Below are 22,859 nucleotides of genomic sequence, written 5' to 3'. Positions count from 1 at the left end.
CGGTAACACAGTACAGGGTAACAGAGTGAACAACAGTAATACACAGGACAGTGTAACAGAGTGGATTATAGTAGCACACAGGACAGCATAAGAGAGTGGATTAGAGCAACACAGTACAGTGCAATAGTGTGGATTCTAGTAACAGTACAGTGTAACAGAGTAGATTGCAATAACACACAGTGCTGTACAACAGAGTAAATCAGTGATCAATGTATCAAAACGCAATACAGACAGCACAGCTATGAGTGGCTGATTCCATTCCCTCAGCAGAGAAAAGTCACTTCCTGTCTGCAATATTGTAACTTCCTGTTACAATAGGGGCTACAGTCCCAGTACAGGAGAACAGTGCTGTTACAGCAGTACAGTACAGTGTATTTGTGAGACTGTGCTGCAGTGTATCGGTATAACAGTGTGGCTGTGTAGTTAAATCAGTGTTCTTACACAGTTTGTATCAATTTGCTAGTGTTGATTGGTGATGTAGAAACTAGAGAAGACAATTTCTTGAGGAATAATAAACGCATTCCATAAAAAAGAGTGTTTATAACAAAAACATCACCCACGAAAAATGAAGTTTATTTGATATCTTTCTTCCACAGGTTCCTGAAACGGGGTAGTTTCTGCCCCTCTCCCCTCTTTTCTCATTGGTTCACCCCTTGTAAGATGAGCTCTGGCCCCACCCAGGATGTGGTGGTTGAAAACTTCCTGCGTGACATCGAGAGGCGGGGCAGCCGGCTGCACTGCGCTGTAATTGGTCCAGAAGGTCGACACGGCGACATGAACCTCCTGTACCGCAAGAGCCGATTGGACTGGAGACACAGAGACACGGATAATAACAACGCCAAGAAAAGGTGAGAAAAAAAAGGGGGAGAGCCAGCAATGGGAGGGAGAAAGGGAGAGGAGAAAGCGAATATGAGGCGCGGAGAGTAGAGGCAACAGGAGAAGGGAGAGGGAGTGATGAGATAGGGAGGGACGGAAAGGGAGAAGGGGAGAATAAGAAGGAATGGAGAACAGGAAGAGGAGGGGAATAGGAGAGCGGGAGAAAGGAAAGAGAACGGGAGGAACGGTGGAGAGGAAGTGATCAGAGAGGGACAGCGGGTGCTTGTGTTGGGGTCTCCAGTCTGCAGGGCTGTATTTCCGGCATCTGCATCACCAATCGCCCTGCGTCGAGCTCCAGCATGGAAAGGACTCCCAGGCCATGCCAGAGAGATAGGTGTCCTGTCCAGGAAGTGAGCCCTGGGGCTGTCTGCTGGTCTCTCCTCTCCTTCGCTCTCTCTCATTCTTCCATCCCCAGCACATCCACCTCCTCCTCTCCCTCAGTCTCACTCTCATTTTCTCCTTCCCGCACTCCGTCTCCCCTTCCCTCTCACTCCCTGTTTCTCCCACTCTACCTCTCTATCCTCCTCCATTTCTCTCCTTCTCTTCCTCAAACTCTCCTCCTTCTCTACCACCCTGTCCCTCTTTCCCTGCCTCTCCCTCTCTCTGTCCTTCTCTACCTCTGTCTCTCTCCCTCTCGCTGTCGGGAAACAGCTCTTTCATCAGAGGTCGAGAACGTTGGGGCGAACCTGCTCAGAGCAGGGAGTGGCGCCGTGCTGCTGGAGTCGGCGCTGACCGGTGTCTGAGGGGCGTCTAAAGCACGACACGCGCAGTAACGTCACGGTTCAGGCACACTTGAGTAAATCATGACACCACCCGTGAGAAACAGAGGTAAAACAAAGCCAGTCGATCGGTTCACAGCCCTGTCCTGCAGCTGCGGTGACAAGAAGGCTCTTGTTCAGTCCTGAGGCGTGTAACGAACAGTTCTTTCAGACCTTCTGCGGACGACACGATCCAGGGAAAAGTGAAGAAACACGGGGAAAAGATCATGCAGGATACGGGGATGAAAACAGGGGGCGTGTCCTTGCTGCACTGGTGTTCGGGGGAGGTGTGGCCGAGTCAAACAATCCGGGAGAAAATCCAAAGGGGAATCTAAACGAAAGCAAAAGTCCAAAACCGGGCGGTCCATCCAAGACAAACAAGATTTAAAAACGGGAACCGGATCGGAACCGGTGGGAGACAGGAACAGGAACAGAGAATTAAACCTTAACGGGACCAGGCGCTTCCAGGTCCCGGACTCGCACGATACGGAGATCAAATGCAGAGCCCCGAATAAAGTGAGCACCTGGCTTTTAAGGAGAACTGAAAGGGGGTTAGAACAGGGAGCAGGTGCGGGTGATGAGTGGAAAACAAGGAGCGTCCTTAAGAGGAGGGGTCTACGAACGTGACAAGGCGGAACTCAGGAGTACGTCTGTGGTTGCTTCAGAATAGAGTCACCCACGGCTGGAGCTAAAATTGGGACGCCCCAGACCCCTGGGCGCCGGTGCTGCCAGGGGGGGAGCAGGGGAACGGGCCAGAATGGCTTTCCCTCCCCCTGTCCTGTCCTGTCCCGTTTCTCCCTGCTGGGTATCGGCGTAGCTCCTCTGCCACTGAATTGAGAACCGGGGATGAGGAGGAAAAGGATCTCAGGAGCGGAGGAAGAGGAGGAGGAGTGAGGGAGATGGCCAGTGTACTGGGAAGGATGGTACCCCTATTGGATCCACATGGTTCAGAGATTGGCTGGCTGCCGCCCACGTCCTCCACCACAGCTTCACGCTCTTGGGCTTCACGGTGAAGACATGCGAATGCTGATTTGTCCTCTTATCCTCCCTCCCCCAGTTCTTCTGCTTTTGCTGCCTTGAATGACTTTTAAAAAGAGTTTTAATTATGGACCCGCCCAGTTCAGAACTGCCTGCTGTATCTCCTGGTCCTGCCTCGAACAGAACAGCCCGTTGTGACTCCTGTACCCACTGGGTACCTGCTGTGATTACTGAACCTGATGGATATTGGACCTCCTGCTGTGACTCCTGGGTCCAACCGGTACAGAACCACCTGCTGTGATTCAAGGAGCCACCCAGTACCGAACTGCCTGCTGTGATGCCTAGACCTGCTCGGTAACGAACCACCTGCTGTGACTCCTGGACCCGCCCAGTACAGAACCGCTCACTGTGATTCCCGGACCCGATGGGTACAGGTTGCCTGCTATGATTCCCAAACCAGTACGGAGTGAGAATGAGGGCGGATGGGCTCCTCCTGCCAGAGCCAGTCTCCTCAGTGAGCACAGAGAGCCCCACTGCGATGCGCAGGGGAGCGAGAGTCGATTGGAGGAGCTGGGCACGTCTCGCACTGACATCACTGCTGGCCCACAGGAGAGGCTGATTTGACCAAAGCTGAGAGAAGGTGGCTTCTGAACAGCTCATCCCTGCTGTACCCAAGGGCTTTGCTTTCTGTGTGCTGCTGTTTGGAGACTCCTGGTCAGGGTCCGGCTCGTGACATCTCGTGACATAGGGCCAGCAGGGGGGCGCTCACCCTGCGGTCTGTGTGGGTCCTAATGCCCCCCAGCATAGTGACAGGGACACTATACTGTAAAAAGGCGTAAAACCGAGGTCCTGACTCTCTTTGCTCATTAAAAATCCCAGGGGCTTTCTCGAAAAAAGTAGGGATGTTACCTTTACCAATCATGGACTCCTAATAATCCTCATCTATGAACTGGCTTCATCCCTCTGTTCTCCTCCCCACTGAGAGCTGGTGTGTGGGGAGCGTACTGGTGCACTATGGCTGTTATTATTATTATTATTATTATTATTATTATTATTATTATTATTATTATTATTTGCAGTCCGAGAGAGCTGCCTGCCTGGCTGAACCACTAACCCCTTCTTAATCCATTCTGGCCAGGAAACGTCCCAGGACTTGTGAAGTCACAAGAACTTTAGAAAGACTGCAGACAGCCCATCTTGCCCATTTAGTGGTTCAGTAGTTCACCAGTTCATCAAAGATCTCATCCTGAGACATTTCTGCAGTGACTCGGAGAAGGGGCTTCAATAATGCCATCAGGCTTGTACCAGACTCTGGTGTAAAATAGCTCCTCCTGTTTCCCCATCTCAGTCCTGAGACCATGCGTCTGGGCTGTTTCTCATGATCCGAGACCTTGCTGACAACGCTGGCAGCTCACACACTCCACCCCTCCGGCGCAAGCCAAGGTTGTACTGTAGGGCCAGTCTTCACTTTAGGATCAGTCTGTACTGTAGGTCAGTCTGTACTGTAGGGCCAGTCTTTACTTTAGGATCAGTCTGTACTGTAGGTCAGTCTGTACTGTAGGGCCAGTCTTTACTTTAGGGTCAGTCTGTACTGTAGGTCAATCTGTACTGTAGGTCAGTCTGTACTGTAGGATCAGTCTTTACTTTAGGATCAGTCTGCACTGTAGGTCAGTCTGTACTCTAGGATCAGTCTGTACTGTAGGTCAGTCTGTACTGTAAGATCAGTCTGTACTATAGCTCAGTCTGCACTGTAGGATCAGTCTGTACTGTAGGTCAGTCTGTACTGTAAGATCGGTATGTACTATAGCTCAGTCTGTACTATAGGATCAGTCTGTACTGTAGGTCATTATGTACTGTAAGATCAGTCTGTACTGTAGGTCAGTACGTACTGTAAGATCAGTCTGTACTATAGATCAGTCTGCACTGTAGGATCAGTCTGTACTGTAGGTCAGTCTGTACTGTAGGATCAGTATGTACTGTAGGTCAGTCTGCACTGTAGGATCAGTCTGTACTGTAGGTCAGTCTGCACTGTAGGATCAGTCTGTACTGTAGGTCAGTCTGTACTGTAGGGTCAACCTGCACTCTTATTATTATTATTATTATTATTCCAATGTGGTTGAACCTACCAGAAAAGCCTCCTGGCATCTCCTCCTGCCTGAGTCTCCCAGGTTCACTGTGTTAAAGTTGGTCTCGGGACAGGAAGGCACATCTCTGTGCCTGCAGAGACGTTGCAGGCTTGCCACCCACACCACTGCACTCGCTGACGCCCACGCAAAGCGATTGTCCAAAAAGAAGAGGAGTAAACATCTCTCCCCTCCCACGCCCTGCGGCCCACGGAGGATTACAGCCCCATTCATTCATCCTTTTCGTTCTCGCCCTCTCTTTCATTTCTTGCATTGTTTATTTTAGAGGCACACACACACAACACGCAGGATAACGTATTACTAATCCCATATCAGGGAGAGAGGAGGTGAAAGGGAGATAGACTGTGCTGGTATGCGCCTTTGTCAATGTGTCTGTCTTACCCTGTCCATCAGTGTTTTTGTGTGCCTAGGTGTCTGTCTTTCTGTGGGAGTGTCTGTGTTTGTCCATCTGTGTGTCCCTGTCCGTCTACATATTCCTCACGTCCCAGTCTGTCTCTGTTTTCTGTGCCTCTGTCTCCGTCTCCCTCTCTGTCAGTCGCTGTGTTTCTGTCTGTCTCTGTCTCTCTGTCTATCTCTGTCTCTGTGTCCCTGTCAATCACACATCTCCAGACCTGCTGCACAGGCTGGTAACCATGGTGATAGCTGGGACGCCTGCCAGTATCTGAATGGTGCTGCTTGGGAGATCTGTGTGTGTAGTGGAGGGGGGGGGGGGGTAAATAGAGAGGCAGAAAAAATATGCAGACCAACCGTTTGGAGGCCAATAAATATTTAATTACTGACTGGGTGAATGGAGAGCCATTGTAAAAAAGCTGCTCTGTGTGGAGAGCTGTTGAAGAGGAAGGAGAGTCATGTTCTGGACCAGGGCTGGTGGAGGAGCTGTTGAAGAGGAGTGAGAGTGATGTCCTGGACCAGGGCTGGTGGAGGAGCTGTTGAAGAGGAGTGAGAGTGATGTCCTGGACCAGGGCTGGTGGAGGAGCTGTTGAAGAGGAGTGAGAGTGATGTCCTGGACCAGGGCTGGTGGAGGAGCTGTTGAAGAGGAGTGAGAGTCATGTTCTGGACCTGTGCTGGTGGAGGAGCTGTTGAAGAGGAGTGAGAGTGATGTTCTGGACCAGGGCTGGTGGAGGAGCTGTTGAAGAGGAGTGAGAGTGATGTCCTGGACCAGGGCTGGTGGAGGAGCTGTTGAAGAGGAGTGAGAGTGATGTCCTGGACCAGGGCTGGTGGAGGAGCTGTTGAAGAGGAGTGAGAGTGATGTCCTGGACCAGGGCTGGTGGAGGAGCTGTTGAAGAGGAGTGAGAGTGATGTCCTGGACCAGGGCTGGTGGGGGAGCTGTTGAAGAGGAGTGAGAGTGATGTCCTGGACCAGGGCTGGTGGGGGAGCTGTTGAAGAGGAGTGAGAGTGATGTCCTGGACCAGGGCTGGTGGAGGAGCTGTTGAAGAGGAAGGAGAGTCATGTCCTGGACCAGGGCTGGTGGAGGAGCTGTTGAAGAGGACTGAGAGTGATGTCCTGGACCCGTGCTGGTGGAGGAGCTGTTGAAGAGGAGTGAGAGTGATGTCCTGGACCCGTGCTGGTGGAGGAGCTGTTGAAGAGGAGTGAGAGTGATGTCCTGGACCCGTGCTGGTGGGGGAGCTGTTGAAGAGGAAGGAGAGTCATGTCCTGGTCCAGGGCTGGTGGGGGAGCTGTTGAAGAGGAAGGAGAGTCATGTCCTGGACCAGGGCTGGTGGAGGAGCTGTTGAAGAGGAGTGAGAGTGATGTCCTGGACCCGTGCTGGTGGAGGAGCTGTTGAAGAGGAGTGAGAGTGATGTCCTGGACCAGGGCTGGTGGAGGAGCTGTTGAAGAGGAGTGAGAGTGATGTCCTGGACCAGGGCTGGTGGAGGAGCTGTTGAAGAGGAGTGAGAGTGATGTCCTGGACCAGGGCTGGTGGAGGAGCTGTTGAAGAGGAGTGAGAGTGATGTCCTGGACCAGGGCTGGTGGAGGAGCTGTTGAAGAGGAAGGAGAGTGATGTCCTGGACCAGGGCTGGTGGAGGAGCTGTTGAAGAGGAGTGAGAGTGATGTCCTGGACCCGTGCTGGTGGAGGAGCTGTTGAAGAGGAGTGAGAGTGATGTCCTGGACCAGGGCTGGTGGAGGAGCTGTTGAAGAGGAGTGAGAGTGATGTCCTGGACCAGGGCTGGTGGAGGAGCTGTTGAAGAGGAGTGAGAGTGATGTCCTGGACCAGGGCTGGTGGAGGAGCTGTTGAAGAGGAGTGAGAGTGATGTCCTGGACCAGGGCTGGTGGAGGAGCTGTTGAAGAGGAGTGAGAGTGATGTCCTGGACCAGGGCTGGTGGAGGAGCTGTTGAAGAGGAGTGAGAGTGATGTCCTGGACCAGGGCTGGTGGAGGAGCTGTTGAAGAGGAAGGAGAGTCACGCCTGGACCCGTGCTGGTGGAGGAGCTGTTGAAGAGGAGTGAGAGTGATGTCCTGGACCCGTGCTGGTGGAGGAGCTGTTGAAGAGGAGTGAGAGTGATGTCCTGGACCAGGGCTGGTGGAGGAGCTGTTGAAGAGGAGTGAGAGTGATGTCCTGGACCAGGGCTGGTGGAGGAGCTGTTGAAGAGGAGTGAGAGTGATGTCCTGGACCAGGGCTGGTGGAGGAGCTGTTGAAGAGGAAGGAGAGTCATGTCCTGGACCAGGGCTGGTGGAGGAGCTGTTGAAGAGGAGTGAGAGTGATGTCCTGGACCTGTGCTGGTGGGGGAGCTGTTGAAGAGGAGTGAGAGTGATGTCGTGGACCAGGGCTGGTGGAGGAGCTGTTGAAGAGGAAGGAGAGTCATGTCCTGGACCCGTGCTGGTGGAGGAGCTGTTGAAGAGGAGTGAGAGTGATGTCCTGGACCTGTGCTGGTGGAGGAGCTGTTGAAGAGGAGTGAGAGTGATGTCCTGGACCTGTGCTGGTGGAGGAGCTGTTGAAGAGGAGTGAGAGTGATGTCCTGGACCAGGGCTGGTGGGGGAGCTGTTGAAGAGGAAGGAGAGTCATGTCCTGGACCCGTGCTGGTGGAGGAGCTGTTGAAGAGGAGGGAGAGTGATGTCCTGGACCTGTGCTGGTGGAGGAGCTGTTGAAGAGGAGTGAGAGTGATGTCCTGGACCTGTGCTGGTGGAGGAGCTGTTGAAGAGGAGTGAGAGTGATGTCCTGGACCAGGGCTGGTGGGGGAGCTGTTGAAGAGGAGTGAGAGTGATGTCCTGGACCAGGGCTGGTGGGGGAGTGGTCAGATTGCAGATCAGTTCTATCGGAAACCCCAGTACTGAGGGGAAAGAATGGAATTTCAGAACCAGACAGAGATGATACTGACAGCTGTGCCAACAGAGGAAGAGACAACCACAGTGAGAGAGTGTGGCAGATTCTTTTCTCTCCCCAAACTCCCAGACAGATCAGAGGATAGAGGAAGACCACTCTCCCCTGAGAGGGGATGATAAATTCCAGGCACTGGCTCATCAGGGGTTAAGAAAGTAGAAGGAGGCCTGTCGATAGAAGGAAAAAGAATTTGCTGAGCGCAGAAGAGAGGTGGGTAAAGAGGCGCACCCCTCAAATGCGAGGGAGAGACAGTCCAGGAGCAGCAGACAGGAACCCCGCTGAGAGCCAAACCGGTCTCTGGACAGACCTAGGAAGAGAAGCGATAGACAACAGCAATCCCAGAAGGCATTGGGTGTCAGAGCCGACCCTGAGCAGCGAGCAGGAGACGCTCAGAGCCTCAGAGAAGGTAGGGTGGCTAGTTCTGGAGGTGATGTGACCATGGAAAGGCGTGCCAAACTGCTAGGGGCTAACAAAGCCCTCCAGGACCCACCCATGGGCCACCCGAACCATCAGAGGGAGTCGGGCGGCTGGGGCAGGAGCCACAGTGGTCGTGGTGACATGCCCACATGCGCTGATGAGCGGCGACCTTGCTTCACCATGGCCCCGAGCTGCAGCGCTCACAGGGGAGGCCGTGTGCTTCCTGCCCGTGTGCGAGAGAAACAGAGAGAGTGGGTGGGAGGTTTATGAAACAAGCGACGGAGAGTGAAGGGAGTGTGTGGGAGTAACAGAGTGTAAATAAGACCTACTGCCACACTTTCAGACTAGATCACAATAATGTAATTAAATACACAATTGTACTACTATTAGAGCAAACAACAGCTGCTTAGCCTACTGTCTAAATTCACATTTAGCTACTGTAGAGACACTGAGTCTGATCATCGGCAAATTCACATTAACACTCAGTTATCAACAGAACAGTAATATCGCAAAGACTCTCAATCTGTATCTTCACATTCACACTCAACGCCATCAGATCTGTAGAGACTGTAAAGACACTCAGTCCAGCTCCTCTGTATCTTCACATTCACACTCATCACCATCAGATCTGTAGAGACTGTAAAGACACTCAGTCCAGCTCTTCTGTATCTTCACATTCACACTCATCACCATCAGATCTGTAGAGACTGTAAAGACACTCAGTCCAGCTCATCTGTATCTTCACATTCACACTCATCACCATCAGATCTATAGATACTATGAAGACTCTCGGTTCAGCTCATCTCCCCTTCTCTCTTCCTCTCTGACCCTCTCTCTACTTCTCTCTCAGCACAGATTAAGTTTAAACTGTTTTTCTGGTATGGGACCTGTATTAGATTTCCTGCTCTATGCAGATGACCTGGTCCTGCTGTCGCCCACAGAACAGGGGCTGCAGCAGAGCCTGGCACTGCTAAAGCAGTACTGTCAGACTCGGGTACTGACAGTCAATTTGGACAATACCAGAGTTATGGTTTTCCAGAAGAAAGTCAGACTTCAGGGAAACAAGTACCACTTCACACTCAACAACAACACATTGAAGCACACATCCAGCTCCACATACCTCGGTCTGACATCTGGGAGTTTTGACCTGGCAGTGAAGGCACCGATTGAGAAGACACTCAGGGCTTTCTACGCAATAAGAAGGAGGCTTTCCAATATCCAACCCATTGCCCTATATGGCAGTGAAGTGTGGGGTCCCCTCTCAGACCAGGATTACACTCAATGGGACAAACACCCCATAGAAACTCTGCATATGGAGATCTGTAGAAACATCCTCCGTGTGCAGAGAAAAACACCTAACAACGGATGCAGGGCCGAATTATGCCAATATCCATTATTAATAAACATACAGAAGAGGGTAATAAAGTATTGGCTACGCCTAAAAAATAGTGACCAAAACTCCTACCACCACAAGGCCCTGCTGAGCCAAGAGCTGAGCCCAAAGAAGAGCCCCCTGAGCCAGCGGGTCCTGAGGCTCACTGACCTGAGCCACACCGACACCAGCCAGCCTCAGGACAGCACTGCTAGAGCACCACAACTCAGACCCAAGCACATCACAGCACAGATCAAACAGCAATATCTCACACACTGGGACACACACACAAACACAACATAAACTGGAATGCTACGGAACCCTTAACAGACAATACACACTAGCCGAATATTTGACCAACATAAGTAACAGCAAAAAGAAACAGACACTGACGAAGTACAGGCTCAGTGACCACAGCCTGGCCTTAGAAACTGGGCGACACAGGCAGACCTGGCTGCCCAGAGAGGACAGGCTGTGCTCCCACTGCCAGCGGGGAGAACTAGAGACAGAGGTGCACTTCCTGCTGCACTGTGACAGATACTCTGGGATTAGAGAAACATTCTTCCCTAAATTTACAAATCTAATCCCAGAGTTCCCACACCTGCCAGAATCACAACGGGTCCCAATCCTACTGGGAGAGGGGAGAGGGTTGAACTGGCAGCCCAGTATGTGCTCTCCTGTCACAGCCTGAGGAGCCTGTGTTGCCCAATAATGCTCCATCTGTTTGTATGTAAATATCTTGAGATGTGTCCGTCTTGTCAGTGTCTGTAGATTTTTGTTTCATGTTAACTGTATTTGTTTTGCCTTGGCGATGGGGGCTGCGGTCCTGCTTCAGCAGTGTCCGGCCCTGCGGCAGCCCCTGCTCTGTGGGCGACAGCAGATGTCTCTCCCTCTCTGTCTCAGCAGCTCTGCCAGTAAGGATGGCTCGGTGACGGTGGGGAAGGTGCGCGACATGGCCTCCTTCCGCAGGCACTTCCGGATGGGCTTCATGACGATGCCGGCGTCGCAGGAGCTGTCCCCGCGGCCGTGCGCCAGCGCCATGGCGCCCCGCTCGCAGTCCTGCCACTCCGTGGGCAGCAGCGTGGAGAACGGGGAGCCCCCGCCGCCCGACCCCGAGCGCCATCAGCACCCCACATCCTCCCGTTGTCCCCCTGCCAAGCCCAAACGCCACCCCAGCACCCGTTTGAGCTCCACAGGGGACCCCCGGCCTCCTGAAAACCCCCCGCCCGCCCCGCCGCCCGCCAAACACTCCGACAAGAAGCAAGGTCAGTCCGGAGGCCCGGGAGTCCGATTCCATTAATGTCTTTACAAGCACCAGTCACTCAGTGTGCCAGTCAGGCTGTAACTGTGCCAGTCAGTCAGTGCATCATTGTGTGTCAGTCTGTCAGTCAGTCTGCCAGTGTGTCAGTCAGTGTGTCAGTGTGTCAGTCTGTCAGTGTGCCAGTGTGGCAGTGTGTCAGTCTGTCAGTCAGTGTGCCAGTGTGCCAGTGTGTCAGTATGTCAGTGTGCCAGTGTGCCAGTGTGTCAGTCTGTCAGTGTGTCAGTCAGTGTGCCAGTGTGCCAGTGTGCCAATGTGTCAGTGCATCAGTGTGCCAGTGTGCCAATGTGTCAGTGCATCAATGTGCCAGTGTGTCAGTCTGTCAGTGTGTCAGTCAGCGTGCCAGTGTGTCAGTCTGTCAGTGTGTCAGTCAGTGTGCCAGTGTGCCAGTGTGTCAGTCTGTCAGTGTGCCAGTGTGCCAATGTGTCAGTGCATCTGTGTGTCAGTGTGCCAATGTGTCAGTGTGCCAATGTGCCAGTGTGTCAGTCTGTCAGTGTGCCAGTGTGCCAATGTGTCAGTGCATCTGTGTGTCAGTCTGTCAGTGTGCCAGTTGGTCTCTCAGTCTCTCCCTGCTCTGTCTCCAGCTCTGAAGAAGTCGGACTCAGGGGAGCTCCCAGGAAGGAAGGTCCCCCCTCTGAAGCCGAAGCGCAGCCCTAACACCCAGCTCTCTGTGTCCTTTGAGGACCCCTCCATCCGGCCGCCCCCCCTGCCCCGTGGGCCCCCCCCAGCGGCGCCCCCCCCTCCACGACCCGCCCCGGACTGCAGCCCCGCTGGAGGGGGAGGGCAGGAGGAGCAGGAAGAGGAAGAGGAGCCTGTCTATATCGAGATGGTGGGGGATGTTTACAGGGAACCCCAAAATCCGCCGCCTGTCTCGCACCCTGGAGCCACCACCCCGGACTCGGACTCGGACCAGAGCGAGGCCATCTACGAGGAGATGAAGTACCCCCTCCCTGAGGAGGCTGAGCCCCGAAACCGGGCACCCCTGAATCCCGAGCAGCTCCCAGTCCCGTCCGCTAAAACCCCGACCCCCGTCCTTGCCTCCTCTTCCTCCCTCCCCGGCCCACACTTTTCCTCCGCCGCCTCCTCCTCCTCTTCCTCCTCCAAGCCGAAAGCCACCGTCTCCATCTCTCACTCTGCCCCCCTCCCTTCCTCTTCCTCCGTCTCCGCCTCCCTGCCCCTGCCTCCCGGCCCCCGCGCCTCCACGCCTTTCCTCTTCTCCAAGCCCTCCGACAAGATCCCGGCGCCCTTCCCCAACCTGCTGCAGCACCGGCCCCCGCTGCTGGCCTTCCCCCAGCCCGCCGCCGCCTCCAGCGGGGTGGGCATCCACCACAAGGCCCTGGCGGCGGCCTCCTGCTCCTCCTCCTCCTCCTCGGCCAAGCTGGCCACGGTCAGCACCCAGCCGCCCTCGTCGCTGGGGCAGATCGGCAGCTGCTCCTCCGGCGCCTCGTCCTCCAAGCTGCCGAAGCTGCAGCTGGGCAAGGAGGCGCCGTCGGCCGGCGGCAGTGGTGGCGCCCAGCAGGAGGCGAGAGAGAAGCCCTCCGAGGGCAAGGAGCAGCCGCACTTGGCCCCGGCCCCCGGCCTGAGAGCCCGGAGCCACTCCACCCCTCTGCCCCCGTCTTCCCAGTCCGCCGCCCACTACTCCCACTACCACCTCCACCACCACCACCACCACCACCACCGCAAGCCTGACAAGGAGCTCCCCACCTCCCACAGCATGAAGCTGGGGCCCCACGCGGCGGCCCAGGGCCCCTCCCAGCTGCCTGTCGCCGGGCAGAAGGACCGGGCCTTCCTGAAGCCCGACAAGCGCGATCCGCCGTCCGGCCCGCCGGCGCCCGCCCCCCAGAGCAGCCCGACTCCCGGCTCCGCCCCGGCCCCGGCGGCCACTACCTCTGCCTCCTGCTCGGCCTCGGCCCCCCCACCGGGACGCTCGCTCACACCCGCCTCTCGGACCCTCCACAGCCGCAGCCAGACCCCGCACCCGCACCCGGGCCCGGTGCTGCCCCTGTACCAGGCCCAGCACGCCAGCCTCCCGGAGAGCTGCAGCCCCATGCTCTGGACCTACCCCTCGGCCGGCCTCAAGAGACCCCCGGCCTACGACAGCCTGCGGGGGGCGTCGCTCCCGCTGCCGCACCCCTCCGCCCTGCCCAGGAGCAGCTCGGCCGCCCTCCCCTTCCCCCAGGGGGCGCCGGTGGGCAAGGCCGGCGGGCTGGCGAGGCAGGCGCAGGCGCAGACGCAGACGCAGGCGGCGGCCCAGGCGGACACGGCGCCGGGGAACCCCCCTGTGGCGGGGGCCCGGGAGGAGGAAGGCCCCTGCTGGCCCCCACAGAGGAAGATGTCCTTCAGCCACGGAAGCCGGGACACGGAGAGTGAGTGTGCCCACGGGGAACCCCAGAGAGCCCCCAGATCCCGAGCCCATGCTCCTGTACTCGCACTTTCCTTCCCAGCTGTTCTCCGTGCCGGAGGGAGTACAGGAGCCTGGGGAAGCTGGGAACTGAGGCGGTGGTGGTGGGGGGGGGGGGAGACTGAACACGCAATGCAAGCAGATCCGAATGGATGTGAAGATTTCTGGTCCAGGGGGAAGAGTGCCACCTGCAGGTCGACCAGCACAGCCCCCAGCAGGATCCCGGTTGTCCTTTGAGGTTTCCCAGCCCAGCGCGGCTCAGGCTCTCGTGAGTCTCGGCTTGACAGTTGAACCGCTGGAGTAAGAGAAATGTGTGCGGTTGGTGGGGTTTGGGGGTGTAGATGTGCCAGATATTAAAGTCCTGACGCTCTCTCCCTTCCCTCCATTGCTTCTCCCCCCAGAGCCTCTGGACGACGCTAGAGTGTGGAACGGCAGCACCGATGCCCTGATCCACACGGAGAAGGAAGAGAAGCCTCTCGGCCAATCAGGGATCCCCGTGCGGATGGTGGGGCTAGACGGGTCCTCGGGGAGGGCGCTCGGGCGCTCGGGGCTGCCCTTGCCATGCCAGACTTTCCCTGCCTGTCACCGCAATGGAGGTACCTGCTCAGTAGAGTAATAACCCAGCACTGAAACACACTGCTCCGATTGCATAGGAGTTTCGTCCATCCACCTGTTTTCTAAACACTTCATCCCATCCTCATTTACCGCGCTGCACCTTCTGAAGAGAGCCTTGGAAAGAGGGATTAATGAAGGTATTAACTGTGTAAGCGTTGTGGCTGTGTTCACAGAGCTGGGGCGACTGGGGCGCTCGGCCTCCACCTCAGGAGTGAGGCAGGGAGCCACAAACGTGCAGAGACAGTGCAGCCTCCCCAGGGACAGCCTGGGCCAGGTAAGTCACTTCCTTCCTGAACAGCTCAACAAAGCACTGCAGGGACCAAAACAAGAGAGTACAGACCAGCACAGCACGGATCAGACCAGAAAAACAGAGTACAGAGCCGTACAGTGCAGATCAGACCAGAACAACAGAGTAAAGACGAGCACTGCACTGATCAGACCAGATCAACAAAGTACAGAACAGCACAACATAGATCAGAACTAAACAAGAGAGTACAGACCAGCACAGAACCGATCAGAACAGCACAGCATAAATCACATCAGAACAACACAGCACAGATAAGAGCCAGCATAAATCAGAACTTCGGCTTCCGGTACTGGCATCTGGCTTATAAGGTTTGCTCATCAGAATGAACTCTGCAGTCCAGAGCTCCTCCATGGTCTAGCATGACTCTTGGCCAGGTGTCAGCCTCTGTAATGGCAAAACTGCAGGCTGTCTGTGTCTATGACCTTCCTGTGCGCTGCTGCAGCGGCACTATGCTGTGGTAGAGCCCTGGTGCCCTCTGGTGGTCTTGTTGTGGTATTACAGGCAGGGCCATTGCACCACACACGCAGCATGTCCATATCACCCAGGTATCACCTTAGGGTGGCTTCACGGCTGTTCCCCTGGGTTTCAGAAAGTGAAAAGTCTGTGAATAACTACCAGAGCATCACCCCAACCCAAGTGTTTTGTTTTCAGCTTTGGAAAACATGGTTACCCAGCTCCAGAGATTATATACATTGAGCGCAAGCTGTGCATTTGTGATTATTTAAAATGGCAAGGAAAAGAACTTCCTTGGGTACTGAGTGTTTGTAAAATGTTTGAGCCCTGCTCTCCTTCTCTCTCCTTTGTCTCCTGCCCTTGTCTCTCCCTTGGGAGCGTCAGTCTCTCTCACTCCCTCCCCCCTCTCTGCCTGACTGTTGACAGTGTCAACAACCACAAAGTCACAAGTGAACTGACAGAACATGAGAGCTTACAGAGGAGAGGAGGCCATCTGTCCCCCATGTTCCACTCTCCTGCCACCGTTTGTGTAAAGAACTGCCTCTTGTCCTGATTGGAGGAGCTCGTCCAGATGGTTCTTAAAAGAAGCCAGGGTATCAGCTTCAATAACATGGCTGACTGGCTTGTGCCACTCTCCCAGCATACATCCTTTGTGTGAAGAACAGCATCTTGTTCTCAGTTTTAAATACATGTCCATGCAGTTTCCACTGTTATCCGCTGTTGTTTGTGTTATAAGGCGTTCAAGCAATAATTCTTTATAGTAATCTTAATTAACAATATGTTAGGGCATTATGAACATGTACATGATATTTACAATATGTTCTGAATACTGTATTAACAAGAAAAACTCCTTTTCTTGTTTTCTTTCTCAATCTACCCCTTTCTCTGTCTCTCCAGCTCCAGCCCTTGTCTCAATCCTCGCAGTGCCAGACTCCCTCCGGTGGGGGCGCTACCACTCCACAACAGCAACCACCACCACCACAGCAGCCCCAAGCGCCACAGCATCTACACACCCACCCCCACTTCCAGTATCAGAACCATCCCCTCCACCTCCCGCAGTGCCAGCCTCCAGCCACGGGGGGCACCCCTCCTACCCAGCCGCCCCGCGACGGGAAGCTGCTCGAGGTGATCGAGAGGAAGCGCTGCCTGTGCAAGGAAATCAAGGCCCATAGGCGTCCGGAGAGGAGCCTGTGCAAACAGGACAGCATGCCCATCCTGCCCAGCTGGCGAAAGACCCCGGAGCCCCGAAAGACTGGCACCCCACCTTGCCAGAGACAACAGGCTGTGTTGTGGGACACTGCTATCTGAGAGAGAGAGGGATAGAAGGAGAAGGGTGGAGGAGAGGGCTGGCCTGCCAGAGATCACAGGCTATGCTGTGGGACACTGCTGTATGAGAGAGGGAGGGACAGAGGGATAGGGGTGGAGGAGAGGGCTGGCCTGCCAGAGATCACAGGCTATGCTGTGGGACACTGCTGTATGAGAGAGGGAGGGACAGAGGGAGAAGGGTGGAGGAGAGGGCTGGCCTGCCAGAGACGACAGGGCATGCAGCAGGAAGGAAGACATTAGCTGAGAGAGCGAGTGGGAGAACAGAGGGAGCTACGAGAGAGGTATGAGAGGGGAATTAGACAGAAGAGAACTTTGGAAAGGTACAAAAGCAACCAGGAAGCAGTGCAACACTGGGAATGTTTGTTTTTCTCTGGATCTCGTGCGTCCTGACACTCTGTCAGTCTCCGTGTTCCATGTGCCATCTCTTGTTCAACACAAGGGCTCTTCTCCCCCCCCCATGCTGCCATAGCGCCCCCTACAGCCTACGCTGAGGTTGCGCCATGAGAGAAAGCTGGGGAGAAGGGGCTGACTGCTTTCTGCAAGGGGTCTGTGGGCGCGTGAGTGGAATGAAGGGGTATGCTAGGTTGTCAGGGCGCTGTGTGCCAAATGTTGAGTTTATTCAGCCAACGAACGAGTTAAAAGACATAGAAGTGTTTCGGTCATTGTCCAGTACAGTATTGGAACCAGGGTTGGGGGGGATGGGGGGTGGGATTAGGATGTGGGGGAGTGCCGTGTTGGGATCTGCCTCTATTCTGCACCATTTTCTTTGACTCTGTCCTCACAAGGCTTTTTAAAGCACATTAGGTGCCTCAAATCCAAAATCCAGTCTAGTGTCCACATTTGGTGCTGCACCAGAGATCTGATTACCTGGAAGTAAGCAGATTATTATTATTATCATTATTATTATTGTTGACATCCATTTACACAGCTGGGCACTTTACTGGAGCAGACTGAGTGTTGTCGACTGCTGTGCCTCACCCAGGACTTGGGTCTGCAGCCATCTGAGTCCAGGCTTGTCCACTCTTCCCCAGACGGGGGGACACGGCAGCGCTGATGAGCGTGTTCATTCTGTGTCTCCCCTCCAGTACGCCTGGATGCAGCTTGTTACGGGACCCCAGGGCTCCTGACAGAAGGACTGTGGGTTCATATCCCCGGTGGTGGAGAGATGGGGGGGTACCCCCTTGACCAGGTTACTTTACTTCGCAGCCAGAACCAGCTGTACTATGGGGGCACCAAAATCTGTTTACAAAAAACTAATATGAACACTAGGGCTCGATGTCTCTGTGACACATCCCGAAACTCCACACACACCGAGCGGCCTACTGGGCCTAACACCAGCGCCTCCCTTTCCCGATGGGAGATTCTCTCCCGGTCTCAGCCAGGCCCAGGACCCCGTCCCTCCAGACTGCAGGAGGAAAAATGACTTTGAATGTCCTGTCTGTGGGTCGGCCCAAAAGCAGCCCTGTGTCAGATCTGGGAACTGCGCACACACAACCACAGCCCCCTCCCCCAGACACACAGGCAAACAGCTGGCCGACCTGCTGCCCGACCTGCTGCCCAATCACGCACATCTGCCCAGGCAGAACGTTGCTGACTTGTGTTTACGAAACGACAGATAGCTGAAGAGGGAACAGGGTCAAAAGCCTCTCAGATGGATTCATTCATCAGGAGTTCTGGAAGTTTCCTTGCCTTTATGTGTCCGTCAGGTTTATATATACTTATACACCTGCATTTATACAGATTCTGCTTGCACATGATTGTCAATGAATGACGATGTCATTATCCAGCACCAAGCTGGAGCACCTCCTCTCTTCCTTTATCCATCTCCCTCCCCCATCACTCTGCCTCTAAGCACCTACTGGGCTGGATGAGCTGAGCGGCCACCTCTTGTTCAGGACTGTTCTTATCTCTGTTTGACCCCTTGCCTTTCTCCCTCAACCTCGAGATGTTCCAGCTGTCTCCAGCTGGGGGTGTAAACACTGGTGTAAACACTGGTGTAAACGCCTGCCCTGGTGTAGTCGAACACCAGACCTTGTCTGCAGAAGCATGAGTTGGGTACAGGAGAGTGACATGTGCCTCCTGGTGGAGATCAGGGCTGGAGGCTGAGGGGTGTCGCACCTCTGCTGCAGGACTGTCAATCCCATGCTGCCCCAGTCCCTGGCTGCAAGGGGGCCTGGCAGCCGTGGTTGTGGTCGGGCCAAGAGCAGGTGTCCCACTGGGAGAGGGACTGGAGCACCTGGAGGAAGGTGGCTGCTGGCTGGACAGCTCTTCCACACACTCACCCATGCCCGTGTCCCTCCCACCGACTCTCCATCTTCACTTCCTGTCCCAGACTCTCCGGCTGGAAACAGACGAGCCCTCTGGGCCCATGGAGAAGGAAAAGATGCCTTTTTGTTTCTAGTTATTTCCAGTGTGGGGAAACCAGTCTGGCAGAAGACTGACAGTAACACCATGCAGAATCCCTTTAAATTCTGATTGTACTTTTTTCTATTCCTTTAAGAGTGATTAGTAATTGTATTTTTACTGAATTTATTTTGACATCTTTGCTGCTACTTTGATTCATGTTCCTAGTACAGGAGGTGATTTTCCAAGTGCATTGTGGTCGATGTTGGGTGTAAACCAGGGTAGGGTTCTATGTGTAATTATGAAGCACTTTCAGCAGTTCCTGTTTGATTTATTCTCAGATTAGTTGCCATGATGACTTTTTTTGTGCTTTTTCTTCAAGAGAAGGTCAACCTGAAATTAAGTAGCTAGATTTTAGACACAATTTGCATAAATGAAACACTGGCTTATTCCAAAGGCTTTGACCCATTGTACACAGTCTTATGTGAAACTCTTGATACAAGGAGCTAAACTATTCAACCAAGCAAGAAAAGTCTATAAGCAGAGCAAACTGGGAGTGCTTAACTCAGTCAACTTAATTTACCAGGTAAAAAAAACAACAATTGTATCAAAACAGTAGGCATCGTGCAGGTTACATTTTAATGATTCAACCAAAGCAGAATTTTAAAAAAGAAGACGGCTTGTCAGATAAAGATCAGATGTTCCAATATGCAGTGTACATAAGTCATGTTGTCACTCAGATCACTCCATGGACCTGTTTGAAGACAGGAATTGCTGTTGGCTAATGAATCATACAACCACATGAGAAAGCATGATGTCACTCATTTTTGATCTGCCTTTTCTTCTGCACGTGGCCTCTGAGTCTCATCAACACCACATTGTATGTCTTCATGTGCATGGGAGAAAAATCCTTCTCCACCCCCTCCACCTCATCACATGCTTCGCCCAGGGCTTGAACAAGGGCATGCTGTCCACCTCCAGGCTGGAGAGAATTTCTGTTGGCTTTGGAAAAGGAGAATAAGGAGGCAGGAACATCACCAGTGCACAACCGAAATGTGTTGCTCCTGACCACACATGTCATTTCTGCATCTGGATAGACAAGCAGGCCTGGGTTGAATTGCTCAAGCTCCAACACCACTCTCAGATACTACACTGCTGCTGTCCCAGCACATCTCGTACAGCGCGACCGATTACATTCTGCCCAGAAGGCTCTCACGTTTCTAGGGCCTGTGAAGGAATCTGCTGTTGGCCTCTCGAGTTAAACACTCATTCTGTGACTGGAGAAGAAACACATCTGTTCTTCCTGCACAATCACATCTCAAGGCCTTCACTTATTCTTCGTTTTTTCCTATGAAAAGGAACAAAAGTGATCTTTATAGGAGGGCCTTCTCAATCCATCCATTGGTCCGATTCCACAGAATGCTGCGCCGAATACAAGACAGGTCATCCTGTCCGCACCACAGCCTCTTGCTCTGCAGGGAGAATAGAGCCTCCACCACTTGCTCATCTCTTTCCACTTTTCTTGTACTCCAGAGTTGAAAATATCAGTCAGGCACTAGTGCAACGACAGTATAACATTCACAAACGACTCTACAACAACACTGCTTTCACAACAGCTGACTCACCAGTTCACAGCCCATTCTGCTGATCGCCGCTACAGCTGAGCTCCTCAGTGTGGCTGTCTCTGAAAGAGATAGCCTAATAGAAAACTGGCAGGCTTTTGTGCTGTGCTGTCATGACGATCAATGCAGTAACCTGCCAGTGTCACCTAGACAAATCAATTGCCCAGAATGGACCACATGTGTGAACAGTCCTCAGTGTGACTGAAAGAAATGCAATCACATGCCAGACCAACAGCACCGGGGCGTGGTTTCAGTGTGGGCCAGAGTTGGTTTGGAAACTAAACGATTTAATGTTTCACATTTGGTATTTAAACTCAGCAAACTGCGTCTAAAGTCTTGAGGTTTGCAGCTCAATTTGGCACATTGTATTTAGAGTTTTGTACATACAGCAAGAAGACTGTTGTGTATAATGAGTCAAAGAAAAGACTGTAATCCAAGTGTTTGTCTGAAGTTGTCCTAAATTATCCTGCACTGCCAGATATGAAATTTTAAAGCACTGTAAATTACAACAATGTAAAATTCTAGATTACCACTGCATACAGGCAGAGCCAGTGTAAAACACTGGATTATAACTGTATACAAGCAACACAGGTGTAAAACACCTTATTATCACTGTATACAGGCAGACTCACTGTAAAACATTGGATTATAACTGTGTATGGGCAGAGCCGGAGTAAAACTCTGGATTCAAACTGTATACAAGCAATGCCGCTGTAAAATTCTGGATTATCACTACAGTATATACAGTCAGACACACTGTAAAACACTGGATTATCACTGTACACAGGCAGAGCCAGAGCAGAACTCTGGAATATCACTGTATACAAGCAACGCAGGTGCAAGACACTGTATTATCATTGTATAGAGACCAGACATACCCAATGTAAAACACTGGATTATCACTGTATACAGACCAGACAGACCCAATGTAAAACACTGATTTATCACTGGCAAACAGTCTGCATTTAGATGCTCAATTTCCGAGATGTAGTTTTACTCCATGACAGTAGGAATTCAGTGGCACGACAGTTAACTGTTACAGTTAACCTTACAGTTCAAGGGTACCTGGTTCAACAACGGCCTTAGATACATGTCTGTAGGGTGTTTGCATGTGGCACCTGCATTCATAGGCCATCCTGTTAGGTTATCTGGCTCCTTTAAGTTGATCATAACGTCCACAATTGCCCGTGTTATCCCATAACATCAATCATTTATCCGCGCGGGATCACTGATGCGAATCCAGCCACACTTTCCCAACACACACCTGCGAGATCACGGTGAGCTCGGGACAGAGGCGGCGGTCCAGGCGTACGGAGATTCTTGGGAACCTGCTTGTCAGGGGGTCGTCACGGCGTGGCCATGTCATGTCCGCGCTCCCTTTTGGAATTCTATCCGAGCTGGGAAATATGGGGAATATGCATGGCATTGGGATTATTCCGACGAGGGATAGGGTGAAAGTGTAAATCCAATAATATTGATAGGGTTGATTGTAAAGCTACCAGAATGAATAATATTAAGATTATTAACACATTAATGATGATCATAACAGTAAGAATATACCGAATGAAACGTTGATGCGTTTTGTTGCCAAAATGTCAATGGATTTCTGTATAAAGAAAATAATTAGCTTTTTTTGGTATTGTAAAATATTCTGTGCACAGCCTATTAAAATGGAAACTATACAATACTCAATTAAGCTTGTCTTTCTCCTTCCTTCCAATCCTATGTGCCTGATACAGTACATTAGGATTTTACTGAAGGTTGCATCCAGAGAAGAGGACAGATTTATGTCCAGTATAGTATAGTAGGTACAGAGTGTTTATGTCCAGTATAGTATAGTAGACTGTTCATGTCCAGTATAGTATAGTAGGTACACGTACAGAGAGTTCATGTCCAGTATAGTATAGTAGGTACAGAGTGTTTATGTCCAGTATAGTATAGTAGACTGTTCATGTCCAGTATAGTATAGTAGGTACAGGTACAGAGAGTTCATGTCCAGTATAGTATAGTAGGTACAGAGAGTTTATGTCCAGTATAGTATAGTAGACAGTTCATGTCCAGTATAGTATAGTAGGTACAGGTACAGAGAGTTTATGTCCAGTATAGTATAGTAGATAGTTCATGCCCAGTATAGTATAGTAGCTACAGGTACAGAGTTTGTGTCCTGTATAATGCAGTAGATAGTTCATGTATAGTATAGCAGGTACAGATAGTTTATGTCCAATATAATATAGTAGGTACATGTCCAGATAGTTTATGTCCAGTGTAGTATAGTGGGTACAGATCCATATAGTTTATGTCCTGCATAGTAGATACAGAACCAGAGAGTTTATGTCCAGTATATTATAGTCTATACATTTACTTCATCTCAGACGCCCCTGCTCGTAAGGAACGGAAACGCCGCTGTCTACGGAGATGGTCACTGAACCCGCTTGCGCTAAACCACCCAGCCCTCCCCACCCCGCCAGCCCTGCAGTCCCTCCAGCGGGCAGCAGAGGGCGCGGCTGCGCCGGCGGTCGCGCCACCTTGAACAACAGGAGAGGCGGGTGCGTTGCAGAGCGTCGGCTGTCGCAAACCGCCAGCCCAGCGCCTCGGCACGCCTCGATTGCGGAACG

General features: G+C 52.7%; 1 protein-coding gene across 1 annotated transcript; it reads left to right on the top strand.

Moving 5' to 3' along the window:
• The first annotated feature begins 660 nt into the window (after positions 1–660).
• nyap1 (neuronal tyrosine phosphorylated phosphoinositide-3-kinase adaptor 1) lies at positions 661–16,289 on the top strand. The gene is made up of 6 exons (XM_088909817.1): positions 661–848; positions 10,763–11,124; positions 11,762–13,543; positions 13,980–14,174; positions 14,367–14,467; positions 15,851–16,289. The coding sequence occupies exons 1-6, from the start codon at positions 661–663 to the stop codon at positions 16,259–16,261; spliced, it is 3,039 nt and encodes a 1,012-aa protein (XP_088765943.1). The 3' UTR covers positions 16,262–16,289.
• The last annotated feature ends 6,570 nt before the right edge of the window (positions 16,290–22,859 follow it).

This window comes from Atractosteus spatula, chromosome 3 (genome assembly GCF_055471065.1).
Source record: "Atractosteus spatula isolate fAtrSpa1 chromosome 3, fAtrSpa1.hap1, whole genome shotgun sequence".
NCBI classification, from domain to species: domain Eukaryota; kingdom Metazoa; phylum Chordata; class Actinopteri; order Semionotiformes; family Lepisosteidae; genus Atractosteus; species Atractosteus spatula.
This window is presented reverse-complemented; position numbering and strand designations above follow the sequence as displayed.